This window comes from Parasteatoda tepidariorum, chromosome 6 (assembly GCF_043381705.1).
Source record: "Parasteatoda tepidariorum isolate YZ-2023 chromosome 6, CAS_Ptep_4.0, whole genome shotgun sequence".
NCBI lineage: Eukaryota > Metazoa > Arthropoda > Arachnida > Araneae > Theridiidae > Parasteatoda > Parasteatoda tepidariorum.
This window is the reverse complement of record NC_092209.1, coordinates 51292365-51308019: the sequence shown is the minus strand read 5'-3', so window position 1 is coordinate 51308019 and position 15655 is coordinate 51292365. Positions and strand designations below refer to the sequence as shown.

General features: G+C 30.0%; 1 protein-coding gene across 4 annotated transcripts in view; it reads left to right on the top strand.

Annotated features, from left to right (window-relative positions):
• The window catches only part of LOC107444458 (E3 ubiquitin-protein ligase Mdm2), a 31473-nt gene extending 28235 nt beyond the window's left edge, over window positions 1-3238 (top strand). For all 4 annotated transcript variants that reach the window (XM_016058597.3, XM_016058598.3, XM_071182361.1 and 1 more), the window contains one exon: window positions 924-3238. In XM_016058597.3, coding sequence (XP_015914083.1) covers window positions 924-1562 — 639 coding nt within the window. In that variant the 3' untranslated portion in view covers window positions 1563-3238. The remainder of the gene's footprint in view (window positions 1-923) is intronic.
• Window positions 3239-15655: the final 12417 nt, after the last annotated feature.

The window sequence follows — 15655 nt, the reverse complement described above, 5'->3', positions numbered from 1 at the left end:
TTGTAATGAAACCTGTAGTATTTGCAATTCCTTAACGGTAGTAATTCTCTTCCCAATTTATCAGAAAACATTATTTTTCAGTTATGTGCTGTCACACAACACCTGACCCTGTCCAGGCATTTAGTTTCATTTTTCATGGCTGTAGTAGAAATGTCAATCAATTTTGACTCCCATCAAACAGCGTGAACAGCACCTAAGCTGTTCCCCTTCAAAATTTCTACAATGAAATAATAAAAGAACTTTTAGCCCCAACAAATTTAATGTGTATTTCGCTGCGTATGCTCACTGGCTATTTAGTTTGAGCAATGTTCTAACTGATTGTCCAACCTGTGAATGCCTGTTGCTTACATAACAACCATGCATGACTCTGCAACTATACTCCACAAGGAGCATCTTTTGGTTTAATACAGTCGTTATGAAAAAAAAGCATTATCTGTGAACTTTTCTTTTTGCTAAAAATAATATATAGCAGTTGACATTAAATCGTACATACAAACAGCATCTAATATCAAAGAAAGATAGAATTCATGAACATTTATTAATGTAGTTTTAAATACCTTCTGTAATTTAGTGGTAATTGATAATATACTTTATTTTGTTAATTTTAATATTCTTGTTAAACTGTGTGAATTATTCTGATTTTTATAACTTGGATATTTTTACTTTACTTCTTTGGATTCTCCATACTCATTTAGTGTAACTATTTTAACCCTTTAACTGATTTGTTGCTGGAGCAACTTTGCGCAAAAAGTATTCTTACCAAGCATAGTATTTCCATTAAATGACATGTGCGGTGGCTGTTTTTCTGTGTAGACTAAGCAAAACTGACCATAACAGTAACCGAGTTCAGGGCTGACAGTTAAAGGGTTAAAATTATCAATCTTAAACAGTAAAATATACAACTGTTTCTTTTTCTCCAAAAGGAATCCTCTTGCAGCCCAAAGCCTGCTTCAAGCTTGTCCTCCAGTAGTGCTCCTGAACTGCCAAGCACTAGCATGTCGCCAGCGAACGATGCGTGCGCCGACACCAATGCGTGCCAAGAGCAATTGCCAAGCGTTTCGTCTGATATCAGTTCTGTGGATTTACAGAGTCTTTCCTCCAATAGCATGCAAGAATTCCCGTTTACCTGCCTTGCGCCAAATTATACTCAAAAGTATTATAGCAATTTTTCATCAGAGCTGAGCAGTTCTTCTCAAGAGCTGTCCACTTTGTCTTCTAACAGCAGTTCACAGGAGTTTCCAAGCTCATCAGCGTACAGTTCGCAAGAGAGTTCAAGCTTATCGTCAAATTCTTTAGATGTACCTTGTACTTCTAAAGAAGTTATTAATTCTTTAAGCACTTTTAGGACGCTTAATCTTTCTACTGTTCCAAAATGCGAGGCAGACTCAAAATTATGCTTACTTTGCTGCTCGAGACCTGCAAATGCGTCAATAATTCATGGGAAGTATGCGCATCAAATAAGTTGCTATCGTTGTGCAAAAAAATTACAACATGAAAATAAAAGGTGCCCCGTGTGCCGTAGGACGATTGATCGAGTTGTATATCAAATAACTGCTGTATAATTTATGATAGTTATATCATTGAAAGGATTTAATATTCCTTTTATAAAGGAACTAACTTTTCAAAGGTTTATTACTTTATCCTTTTTTTTTTTCAAAAATGACATAGTTAATGTTTACATAATTTATTTTAGCTTTTTATTTTGTTGCAGTTCTGGTCAAAAAGTGGTTCAATTGTATTATAAAACTATATTTATTTCTGATACTTTTTATATTTTCTGCAGTGCTTGTATGATATTGTGACATGACCTTTTTAAGGAATTTTAAAAGTTTGAATTCAGTTAGATTCATATTTCTTTTGTCTCCCCCTTTTTTATACATATAAATTCAAATATTTTCAAAATATAACTTTTTCCTAATATTAAATGTCGTCATCATATGATGGATGGTTTTTTTTTCCTTATACTTAATAAATTTGTCAACCTTCTGATGCTTCTATGAAATCAAGATAGAATTTTTTTGGTTTTATTACATATTAGCTAAAGCCCAGATTTTACTGTTCCAGAACACAGCAAAAAAAAAAAATGCCCTAGGGAATTTTAATCTAAAGCATCACTTCTATCTTAATTGTATTGAAAAATGCCACTAGAAGATGAAGTGCATTTTTTCAAAAACAGTTTCAAGAAGTTTTCTAAAAGAAAAAGAAGTGTTCGAAAATGCCCATGTTGCCCGAGTCTTAGTTTTACCATTATATATATGATTTCCTAGAAAACTGAGCTGTGTAGTGCACAATTAGGGTTAAATTAAAATAAGTTTATCTCAAATTATTAAAATGAAAGTATTTATTGCATTTGATGGAAAATGTTTAATGTTATTTTATTTACTTTTTTTTTTCGAACATGACTGATTGAGTTATATATTTTTGTAACATCACCTTATAATTGCTGCTCCGTTTTAAAATGTGCTGCTCTTAAATTTATGTGATAATCTAAATTGGATTTATAACTGTTATATGTGATTCCTTTTCAGATTTTCATCTTTAATCCATTTATATGCTGCTTATCATTTTTTTTTTCGTTTAAAATTAAATATTTGTTTTTCCTTGGCAATAAGATAATGCCAAGAATCAAAACTAAAATTTTATTATTATTAACTTTTACAGAAGAATTTCATCAATTTGTTTGTGTTATTGTGTTTTTATTTGTTTGCCTTTTAGTGGAATTATAATTTTAAAAAGGGGAAATTTTAATTATTTTTCTAATAACTGCCTCATTTCAGCAGCCAATTCAATTGTGTTGTATATTATATCAAGCAGCAAAATATATATATAAATGCTAAAATATATTTCGTTATTCCAAATATTTACTTATAGTAGTAAAAAAGGGATAATATCTTGATTATTAAACTTATTATTTAACTTTATTTTAACTTATAAATTTTTTTTTATCTGCATACCTCAAAAAATGATCCGAAATATGTGCAACCATTGACTTCTTGTTTGGACAAAATTACATTTTGCTCTATTTATGTAGAGCTATTTTTTGACGAAACTAAAAATAATTGGGCTCTGAAATTCTTATAATTTTATTCTCTCTTAAAGCATTTTTGGCTGTAAAAATATCTAGCAAATTTAAACCAATTTATTATTGTATTTACCATGTTATTTTATTATTATTATTTTTTACCATTGAGTTATAAAATTTTAAAATTATATAAAATTAAAAAGTGTTATAAAATTTCATACCTTAATATTTATGATACATAGTTAAATGAGTGTATGTTAAAACTAATTTTGTATAACATCCAAAATTGAGAAAATATAATTTAAATGCTGGCATGAAAATATATTAAGCAAAACCAGTATTTCACAAAATTTTATTGTTTTAAAATGAATCTTCATAAAATATAATTTTAATGCTATCCTTAAATTAATTTAATTAGATTACTTATCTGATAATTTTGAAGAGCTTATAATTAAAATTAGAAATATTAATTAAGTGATAAAAGAAAGTAAAATTCTTCTTTAAGTAAAGGATAAATATAAATTTTAGAAAATAATGAAGTTTTTTGAAAATGAAAAAAAATTTATAGGTTATTTATTTACTCTGATTCTAAAGCACTTCGTATCCGGCTTATAAAATGGTGGTGTGGTGGTCTTACTTTGCAACTAACCAGTTGGGAGGACTTTCAGTTATTGTTTTTTATCAAGGTTGATGATAATCATTTATTAAACCTAAAATGAAACAATTTTTTTCATAAAATTAAAAAAATTTATTCACGCAGTCAAACCCTGTACTTTAAATTAAATGTAATAGACATTCTTTATAGACATATGTATGCTATCTTAACTTTGCTGTATAGAGATAAAAACTTATATGCACACATTTCAATATCTTGCACTGATGAATTTACATCATTATACTATTTTTGCGTTTTTTCTGTTTGGTTCGCATATCTGAAGTAGAATTCAAATGGTGGAGACTAGCTGTAGTTGTCACAAAACTACATTTTTTAAAAAATATATGTAATATTTATTATTACTTTTTTTAAAAAATTTACACACGTTTATATTTCAATTTAACTATATGCTTGTTTTCTTTCTATTTTTATTTATTTATCTTGTTGATCTCTTAAAGATATATTCTTATTCTGATGGCTAGGTAGTGAAAAAAGTTTTTCAATTATAACTAATTGCTTTGTTGACCAGTTTGAAGCAGTACAATTAGTTATCAGTGGTGCATAATTAGGATGGTTAGAAGTAAGTTTGCTTGCAATGACTCTACTTAATCGAAAAGTATGCTAATTTCAGGCTCTTTCTTGCAATAAGCCTTAAACAACACGTTTACTGAGTCACTAAGGATCTTTGCTATATTTCATTATCTACAGCTTAAAGCTAAGTGAAGAATTAACAAATGTCATATGATGGCTTTTCTTTAAAATTTTGAATGGACCTTGTTCATTGCATAAGCCTATAAGTTATGTCATTAAAACTCATGAATTCAGAAACTTTTGAGATGATACATCTCATAAAAAATCAAGAAATAGATTTGTGACAACTAGCTCCTGTTTTACTTCTATACTTAAAAATGTTTCTTTCCCTTACAACTTTCAAAAATGTTTCATATTAATAACCAATACTCAATGTATTAAAAATACCTTGACTTTAGGTCTCGGTTACATTTCAAAACTGAGTATATATCAAGTAGTAATTTAAAATATTGGTAGTTGAGTGGTAATTTAAAATTAAGTTACAGTTTAATGGTAAAGACATCAAGGCTAGTGATATATAAACTGCTGTAGATATATAACAAGCTAATTCTAGGCAAGCATGCCACAATGTTATGATGGCCTGATTAACTTACTTTTTTAATGTATTCAGTTTGTAGAAACATTTAATTTTGTTACTTTGCTTTGAGTACATTATCTTATTTGTGTTTGGCAAGTAATAACTACTTCTGGCTCTTGTGCTATTAAATTCTGTATTCAAATTAGTCATGAGTAAACTAGATACTAATTTTATGTAAGTTAGAAAATTAAACTGCTGTATGAACTTGAGCCAACTGTGCAGGTTTAAATTCAACCCTCCACTCATTCATAATCAAACTGACTGATCCCTACACCACCATGCATATTATTTATTTTTTTAATAGGTTTACCAAATATTTTTAAATACCCAGTAAAAGTCTATAAGAATCTCAACTTTATAATACTGCTCATCAACCGTATTTAAAAAAAAAAAAAAAAAATTAAAATGTAGATAAAAATAAAGAATTGTCTGATTTTATTTTAAATTAAAATAAATCAGTTAATCAATTCAAAAAAATTATCAAAAAAATTCATATGTTGTGCAATATGCTGATGTTTTAAATTCTTTAAAAAAAAATTTAATCTGCACTATTCAAAAAGGCTCCTCAATAGAGTCATCAAAATATGTAGCCTTATCCTGGAGTGCAGAATACTGCAAAGCGAATAGTCCAGTAGCTGATAAAATCACAAAATTTCCAGTTTGAATCTGCTCTCAATTTTTTGAACCCTGGAAAAACGTACCTTGACCAGCCAGCTACTCCAGTTTGTAACGGAATCATGATTAGTAATTTTTAAGCTAAGTAACTAAAAATGTACAGATAAAGAATTGTGAAAAAATTTATTTGATTCTCAAAATTAACAAACTAATAATCAAAACTTTTAAGTTGTAATGTTCTGATGCTACTGTATCTTTTAGTATTTATGCCTCTATTGAAAAAAATTCTATTACTTTAGTTCTTATAATTTAATATTTTAAAAAAAATTTCAAAATACAAATGAAATAAAACGTAAACAAAAAGAATTTCCATACAATAGAATTTCAAAAATATTTTATGCCTTCAATATTTCTCAGACTAGTTTTTTTCCCAAGCATGTAAAATTGTACTTTAATTGTATAAAAGTAACAAAGGTTTGATTTAATTCCTATAATTCTGAAAACTAAAAATAAATAACACTCTATTATGTTGTCTCATTGTTTTTGTTATTATAATGCAATTGTTTTCTGACAGGATGAAGAAATTTTTGTTTGACATTTAATTTAGCTTAGTTGTATTTTCTTTTCAGAAACTTATTTAAATCCACAATTCCATAAAAGACTGTTGTCTTTACCCAATATGTCTATTCTTATATAATGTACCCATTGTTTGCATTTAGATAAACATAAGAAAAAATGTTCACTCAACAAAACTAAGCTTAAGTGCAAAACAACATGAATAAAGTACTAACTGGACATGCCATAAGAAAATGGCTCTCCAGTATATAAGGATGTTTGTCTTTAAAAAAAAAAAAGGAAAAAATGTCAGCAATGGTTTGCTAAATTTTCAGTTTAGAAATTTCAACCTTCAAAAATTGTTGGAGCAGATTATCAATTTAAAAAGAGGATTTACTAAAACTTTGTTGTTGATAGAGATACGCTAATGAAAGTTTCTACTTTTAAATCGTATGTGGAAAAGGTCCTCATTAAAAGGAAAAGAAAAAAATAATGGTGATTTTTATTACAAAGTAACATAAGACCATTTCCTTGAAAATATTACTGCCCAAAATTTCTGGATTCGAGGTGAAACTTCTTAACCTGTTGAATTTGTGCCAAATTATAAATTATTGCAAAACGATTTTTTTTTTAAACAAACTGAACAAGTTGAATTTGAGTCTTATCCTTGTTAGTTTTAGATATATGATTTTGAAAATGTAGTATCAAGTGCTTTTAATGACAATGGTAATTGTGTTGGATTAAGGTCCTGGTATGTTTAGTGTATAATAAGAGCATTAAGCTAGAAAAAAAAAAAAGAAACATCAACTTTTATATTATAAAAAATGAAGAATTATGCAGAAATCTACATACTGAATTTCCTTTATGAATATTTTATGATTGCTAATGGATTCTGTTTAAATATGACTTTATGTTTACATATTAATCTAAATAATGTTGATCAAGACCAAATCGCTGTTTTAGATTGCTCAAATCTGTAAGTATTGTTGAAAGCAGAACATGTGAGCATCAGGTCCATACTTGAGTATATTCACATTCTGAGTTCCTTCACAAGTTAAACTAACTATGGATGCTTTCTAAAAACATACGTGACTGGGCCTTTTTTATTAACAAAATTGGTTGACACCTCTATATAAACTTTTTATTTCTATCCTCGATCAGACATCAAACCCACGAAGTTAATAGTGGTATATTGACGAATAAAAAAAGTTTAAGCCGGGAGGTTCCCGTTACTATTGAAGTTTAAAGACATCTGAATCTAGATCTGAATCGAAGATGATCTATGACGTTTTTTTTTTCATTGAAATATTTTATTCGCTTGAATGGTAAGATTACATATGGATATTTTGTAATTGCAATGCGATGTTCAGTTTGTTTTGTTGGTTTTTATAAAACTTTTTAATACCTTCTGACTCGTTTTATGATGTGAGTGAGAGTAAAAAAAGATGGAAATTAATTGATACTCCAATCGACGTTTCTAGATTTCATACCCACGAGTTTAGCCAATTTTAATATTGTGTATTATTGCTAACAGTTTGAGAACCGCCGCAAGTGTTCTGGATTTTCAAAATGAAACATTTCCTTTTTTTTTGTCACACCTTAAACCACAGTTATTTCTGAATCCTCCACTCGTGTTCAGTCCAACCAATTACTGTTTTTTTCCTCCATCCACATATTTAATATCTTCGGGAGTGTAGGGGTATCAGAGATTTTTAACTGTAGCCTGAAAATGCACTCTATACCCTGTTCTTTACACAAGATTGAATTTTCTTGCTGAAACTGGAATGGACATTTCAGGGCTATCGGAAAGTTATTTCAAGAATATTTATTTTTATGAACTTAATAAATGGCACCGTGCAAGCGAAACTACCTAATTTGGATTTTTAACTAAAAACATCATTTTTTCTGAAGTTCCGTAGTTGCCTCAGTAGATTAACCTATCATTGGAGTTTATTTATTTAGCCCTGTTAACTTACTGATTGAAATATGCAAGAAGTCCTTGATTGATAACAGCTCTTAGTTTATGAACAAACATTTTAAATTCGAGAGCTTCATTATTATACAGATAATCAAGTTTTTCATAGTATTAATACCAGTGGGCCTAACATATTAGGCAAAGAAGATTGATCTGATTTTTAGATTTATGTTATCTGGAGGCATTCGATTCTATGGTTAGTATGGGGAAAAGAAACCTTGTGACAATTGTAGGAGACTAAACGCTTTCATACTTCCTTGTCCATACCCTAAGAGCAAAAAGCTGTTTTCAACTTTGTATCTTTTACTAGCATACTATCAAATTCTTCGCTATCATAGTCACTTGTCAAAAATTAGCGTAACAACAGGGTTTAGAGTATTTAGATTCCCAAAAATGTCGTGCAAGCTCAGAAAGATCGAACAAACCTTTTTATAGGAATGTCCATCTGGTTTTGCATGGACTAAGCTTTTGTTCTCCCTACCAGATTTGCCTTTTGATTGCTTCTGCAACTGAAGAGCATTTGTCAAATTGCAAGAATTTTTCTAGAGTGCCTCATAATTACTCATGGTGTAAAATTCAAGCAAAATTAGGTATTTATAGATGAAGATTAACAATGATAATCAATAGACTAAATCAACTTTAGGAAGTTGTTTATTACTATAAAAAAAAATTGTAGTTCAGTGTTAAATTACACGATGACTTAAGCAAAGTTTAAAACCAAAAAATTTTTTAAAGAAAATAAATTATGCCAAGTAATAAGGTTAAAGGTAAGGAAATGTGCCTTGCACATTTCTTTATTGTTTAAGAGTTAGGTGGAGATATTTCAATAAACATTATAATTGTGTTTAAGTTATTTTGAACCTGTACAACACTAAATAGGGAGAAAATATATCTAACATTGTTCTATAAAGAAATAAAATATGAAAATCTCTTAAAATAGGTTCTCAGGAGTATAATTGCAAGTTACATGTATCATGCAGTTAATGTTAACGAGCACTAATTTTTGTAAACTCACTGATTTCAGGAAAATGCTATGGGTTTTTAAAAGTCAACTGTCCCTCATCTTAAAGAGATAGAATGCTAATGTTCAGTATCTTCAGGTTAAATGTTACTAGATCAAAAAAAGTAAGTGATGGAAAAAATTATAAACTTAATTGCAACTAACTTTTTTTTTACCAATTAGCTTGGTTTTGATGCAGATTTCTCCATTAGAATTGTTCCTCTTCTTAAATACAGCTTTCATCATAATTTCTTAAAGGGAACGTTTTAAGTAGATTCATGGCTAAACTGGTAGGTATCAATTTTTTATAAATTTAAATTACACACCTTTACAATAAAGAAGAGATACTTTCAGTTTTTGACTTTTATACTTAGATAATTATGTTATAACTGAAGAGATGGTTAGATCGTTCGAATTTTCATACTTAACAATCAATTTTAAAATTTCAAGGGACCGGTGATAAATTACCAATGCAAACAAGTATTTGTGAACTCCCTGTGTCAGAAAATGTAGCAATAAGGGTGTAACTTGCATCAAATATTTTGGTTGTTATTTGAATGATTCATGAAATTTCATTAACTTACCATAAATGTTTATGAAGATATAAGACATTTTTATAACGTACTAATTAATCACATTTTTTTTTTTTTTTTGCTGTAACTTTAGTAATATTTAACAAATTAAGCAAAATCATTCGAGCAATTTTCAATTGATAATTAATTTATCATTTTAAAACAGAATTCTTTAAAAATTGCACAAGAAAAGTATCAAGCAAAAGAAATATCTAAATGTTAAGAGGTTTTCCACTAATTTCATTTTGTATTATAAAACAGAATTTAATAGCAAATGATATTACCTTACGATGATCGTTCTCGCACTTAAGGGGTCATACGAAACAGGGCCGGATTTAAGCTTGGCGGGGCCCTAAGCTACTGAAAATGATGGGGCCCTTTTAAGTTCAATTCTATTTCTATACACCTAAAGTAAACTGTCGTATTTTTTATTGCTGAATATTAACATTATATTATTAAAAATTTGATAATATTGCTTGATTGTTAAATATATTGATTGTGATGGGACTATAATGTAGAGCCTTTCTATTATTACACATATTTTTTGAACGAGGAAAAAAACAGAAACTCATTTTAAGAACATCATAAGCACAGAGTAAAGATTTGGTATGTTAGAAGAACCATTATATGTTTAACAGAGTTTTTTTTTTTGAAATTCTGAATCTATGTTATTTGAAATTTTAAATGAATTTTTTTTTTTTTTGCAATTTTTTTTTTTTAAATTGTTTCTTTTTTAAACGTTACATTTCGCTTTGCTGCTCTATGACTTAGAAACATGAAATTATGAAGGTGTGTCAAGAATAAGCAAGGAGTTAGAAAGAACAGAAGAAAATACAATTTGATTATTAGTTCTATTTTTTTTCATAACCGCCGTTGAACAACCGACTTAATTTGAGCTTACGACTACAAATGTTTAACTCCGTATAATATTGAATAATCACCTTATAATTTTGAACTCAATCCAGAAGACAAGAGAATTGAATCAGTACCCAGAGGTATTGATTTGTGGTGAGAACTTAGAGGACATTGTGACCACGGCAGATTTAACATGCACCAGTCACCATTTTATGCATGGGTATTCTTCGGCCGGCTGGATTCGAAATCCCATTCTCACAAACACGAGTTCAACGCCCTGCCAACCAGGCTATCCCGGCCAAATTATTAGTTTATTTTATAATAGTCATTGAACAGCCAACCCAATTTCGAGTTTACGACTACTAATGTTCAACTTATTAGACTTCTAATTTTAAACTCAATTCAGAACACAAGGGAACTCCAGGATCAAGTATTGGAAGAAATTTTTGTCTTGGAGGGGGACGTTTTGATGGAACTGACCAGCATTTAAGTTACATGATGAGGAAAACCACAAAAGCTTTCCACTGTCAGTCTGACAACAAGGGGACCTATGATCCGTCTACCACTGAGGATATTTTACTTCGGCACAGTGGCTGGTGTAAGCCGGGTGTAGAATTCGTATCGACCAGTCAACACTGGGATTCGAACTCAGTGCCCTTGAGTCCATCTTCACTGGGTAATAACTCTGCAGGAGGTACCAATTTTATTGATTTGCCAAATTTTAGTCATTTTCAAAATGTAAATGGAAATTCAATCGTAATTTTTTTAGAATAAAAAGATGGAAATAAACAGTTTTTCCTCTTAATCTGCAATGATTAATCAGAAGCAACCAAAAGAATTTAGCAATTAAAATAAGAAGGGTTAGTGTGCAAAATGAACAGGGGGTGTAACTTTCTAGTTTTTTAAATACTTGTTAAATTATTAGTTTTTAACATGCATACTTTAAAAAAAAAATAAATACATTTTTCAGTATTAAGAAATAATAATTAAAAACTGTCATCAGCTGGAATAGAACCCGCAATCTCACAGTTTTGTGTTAGATTTCATAATCATCAGCCCCAAATATACACACCTGCCTTGCGGATATTTATTTATTATTATTATTTTTTTTCTAATTTAATAAATGAAGTCATTTGAATATTTGACATTCTTGAACTGGATGCTTTAAATGCTTGGCATTCGTTATTACAGAATGAAAAGCTTTGAAAGACAAATATTAGTTAATGTTTAATATTTAATTAAAGAAAAAGCATAACCCGTATTGAAATCTAATGAATTGTCCCTGATAAATTTTGTGGCAGTAAAAAAAATTGAAGCCTGATACATGTCCGGATTTTTGAAACACTTTCTAGTTTTACTATTTAATCAAATTGGTTTCGATGTCTTTCATCCCGCCTGTCTCATTAGTGATTCAGCATATTTCGATATCATTTTTGATTCGTTCTTACTTAATATTAATTTGTTTGCGACAATTAATTTGTATAACTTTTTTACTACATTTTTGCGAGGAGTTTAAAAATATAATATCGAGGGCATTAACTGAAGTTAAATTGGCTTTTTTTGTATGCCTCTTTTACTTACATCATCCACACACCCACACGCGACCTACTGCTTCTTAGAAACAGATATTAAATAGTCTCTTGATCAAATGATGGGACAAAATTTGCCTTTTAAACAAATCAAAAAACTTTTCTACCTTTTAAAATTGTTTATTTTTAAATAATTTATTAATACTCAAATTGTTTAAAAGATATGTTCCTTTTCATTGACAACACAGTTTTATATTTTATCTAGCCATTTATTTATATTTTTTAAACTTATTTTTTATTTGTTTTTATTTTATTAAATTAAATGCACAGATTTAAAATAAAAACAAATCTGCCAAAATTTTATAAATAGTTTCAATTTGCAATTTTAAGAAGTTATTTCGACTTTGCTTTAAAAATTTGAAATCCTTATAAATTAAAAAATTTAGATGCCTTATTAACTTTAAACACATAATAACAACAAAAATCAGGGAGTTAAAAATAGAAACAAGTATGATCAATAAACAATAAAATCATAAGCTAACTAAATAAATGAATTTTGTGTACGAAATATCATATTTTACAAATTAAACATAATTCATATTTCGGGGATACATGGAAAATTTGGTCAGACAGGAGGTTTGAACAATATTTTTTACATATATATTTAAACATTTGTTTAGCTGATGATCACTTGATTTCAATGCTCTATCAAGCAATATCACATGTTGCTTCTGTCTATTAGCAGTAAGTAAAATTAAAGTAAAACCACATCTGTTATCTCAATTTCATCCAAAATAAACCAAATCAAGAATTTTGGCAGATAGGCCTGTCAAAGAGGGAATTGAATAGTGGCCCACCATTTAAATAAATAAAGAAAGGAGTTCACGGATTCATGTACGATTAATTTGGAAAATAACAAATTAAAATCAATTACAATAATTAAGTAAATTAAACAATTAAGCTAGTTAAAACATTTAGGATAATTAAAAGGAAAAAAAGCTTTTGTAATAAATTGGAAAAAATATATTTTGCAAAAAAGAAAAGTTAAAATTAAACGAGAAGCTCTTTAACGACAATGAGACACAACGGAAATCTCGAAACAGAGTGACCCTAAACAAGATTCTCCCACAGCCCTAGAAATTTTTTGCCCAGAAATCAGACAAAAGGGTGTTTCTGTGGACAAAAGAGCCCACAGCAATTTAAAGAAGCTGAAAACATTTCCCACAGTGTAAATTGAGGCGGCTATTTGACTACTCCATGGAGTACCGCTTTTTAGGATCCATGGACTACTCCCATCACTGGTAGCTACGAAAGCTACAGGATATTTTCATCAGTCAAAAGGCCTTTTTATTGCTCTTTTGGTTAAAAAAGTGAAGAGTAACAATTATTTTATACTTGTAAACACTTCTATTAGATTTTGAAAAGCGTTCGCCAATGTAAAAAAGAAAAAAAAATGTATTTTAGTTTTCAGAGGGCTCCAGCTTTGAATAAAACTTTAAAAAAAGAAGGAAAAAGTTGGATCTGGGGGCCCAAGCTACAGCTTATTTAGCTTATACGTAAATCCGGCCCTGATACGAAATTGGTTGCAAATTACTTAAGTAGTTGATGCAATTTACAAGCTTTTTGCTACATTTTCTGGCATAGGATGTTCAAAAATATTTATTTTCGTTCCTAATTTATTGCCGGTCCCTTAAACCTCTGAGAACTTTGCAATTGAAAAATATGAGAAATCATACTCTTGCCATCTCCAAGAAATTTCAAAAACTGAAAGCGTTTCCTCCATTATTGGCGATCGAAATTGTGGCGTAGAGCAGAACTCTACCTATGGCAACACTTCGCTTGCCTTCACCGTTAGCGTGTGCAGAGCTTAAGAAGGAAGAAGTACGTAATATGAAAATATCAGCAAATGGATTAATATCAAATTAAACATAACAAATATGTTTTTCGGATATTCACCGAAGCTGCTATATGATTGTTAAACAATAACCGGTGAAAGTCTACATTCTCCAGATTTTAGTCATTCGGGGTAATACATATAGTCATTTTTTGTTTTGATTTAAACATAATTTTGCTTTTAAGAAATAAATTATTTTAATATTAAGAATGTATCTAAACTTTAACTAGGGTTGCAAAATAGACGGTAGGATATTCTCCCATTAAATGAGATGACAATTTAGAGCAACACAGTTCTTAACTATGAGTGAGCCTTTTTTTTCCCTCTAAAATCGCCGGAGACTACAAAAATCTCATGTACCTCCATCGAACACATGAAACTCGGTATACTTCAACCATAGTGGTCCTTTTTGACAATGTTAGCCGATATCAATTCTCGGGTTCCCTTCAGATGAGAACACGTCCAGATTCACTATCCAGACTGAGTCAAATATCTCTCGAAAGAGCTCGCCCCAATCTTCCTTTGTCCTAAACATGTGTTCTCGACACCATGAAATGCAATTCTTTTTCCGACTCGCACACAAAGAAAAGCAGACTACAGGGCACCTGCTATACGTGAAATGAATGTTCTTGCTGCGTGGCACTTTTGTCGCGGATCTATCCCTTTTGGTACTATATTCAATGTAGTTTTCAATTTCACATTGTTTCCTAACTTAAAAGTACCCTCCGCAGAGGATTAAAATTGTGATGGAATGTCTTCGGATCATCCTCAGGGATGTTTCCCAGACCGTCGCCAATAGCCCATTGTGCAGCTCTAGTACGACGTAAATGAACAACAACTAACTTAAAAGTGTTTAATCTATTTGAAAATTAAGACAGAAACTAACGTACTTCCTTCTCTTAAGACTCTCCACACGCTAAACGTAAGATCATACGAAATGTTGCCATAAGTAGAGAGTTCTGCTCTACACCATTTCGATCACCAATATATATTATTAAATTTTCCCGAAAGAAATCCTTCAGAAAGGGGAAAATATAAATATGCATTATAACATCAGATAATTAGTAAACGAGTAGATCTACGGAACATCGGTTTTAAAAAAAGGAAATCTTTTACCCTGTCCTATTGAGCTATCTCTTGCATTAAAAACAGAAAAGTTCGATCTCAAGCTGAAAATTCGGCAACAATGTCGACATGATTGCAACTGCGCATGCGTGGAGCTTACGGAAAGCATACCATATGCGAAGGCCGCTTTATGTTATCACAGAAAGGGCAACCAACAATTAAATATGTCGCCGAGCCTAGTTTCTTTTAGAAAGAAATTCATTAGGAGATATTTTCTCTCTAAATTATTTTAGAATTGCGCGACTTTTTTTTAGAAAATTTTGAAACTAATCTGTTTAATTAAGTCTAATCTGAGAAATTTAGCCTAATATCAAAACGGTATTTACAAAATTATACACATTTTCACAAATTCGTAACAGTGTTATGATAATTCATGCCCCCGGTTAACTATTATATTTCCTCTATCAAAGACAGGCAAGTATTGGTAAGTATTCCTTCTAGAATAAAACTCAAAAGCAAATTGAGTAGGAGAATATCGCTGTCGGACTTCTGCTCAACGTGAACATGCTGAGAATCTAATCATTTGTACATCAGAGCCTGACTAAGTTAAGGGCATACGTGGGTGTTGTCCCTCCTCAGAGGGGGATCCCAAATCGAATAGAAAGTTTAGTTAATGTTTCTTTTTCCTTAATGAACTTTTCTTAAACAAAATATCAGTACTGTGTGAAATCCGTCAGCTTTATGTTAGCT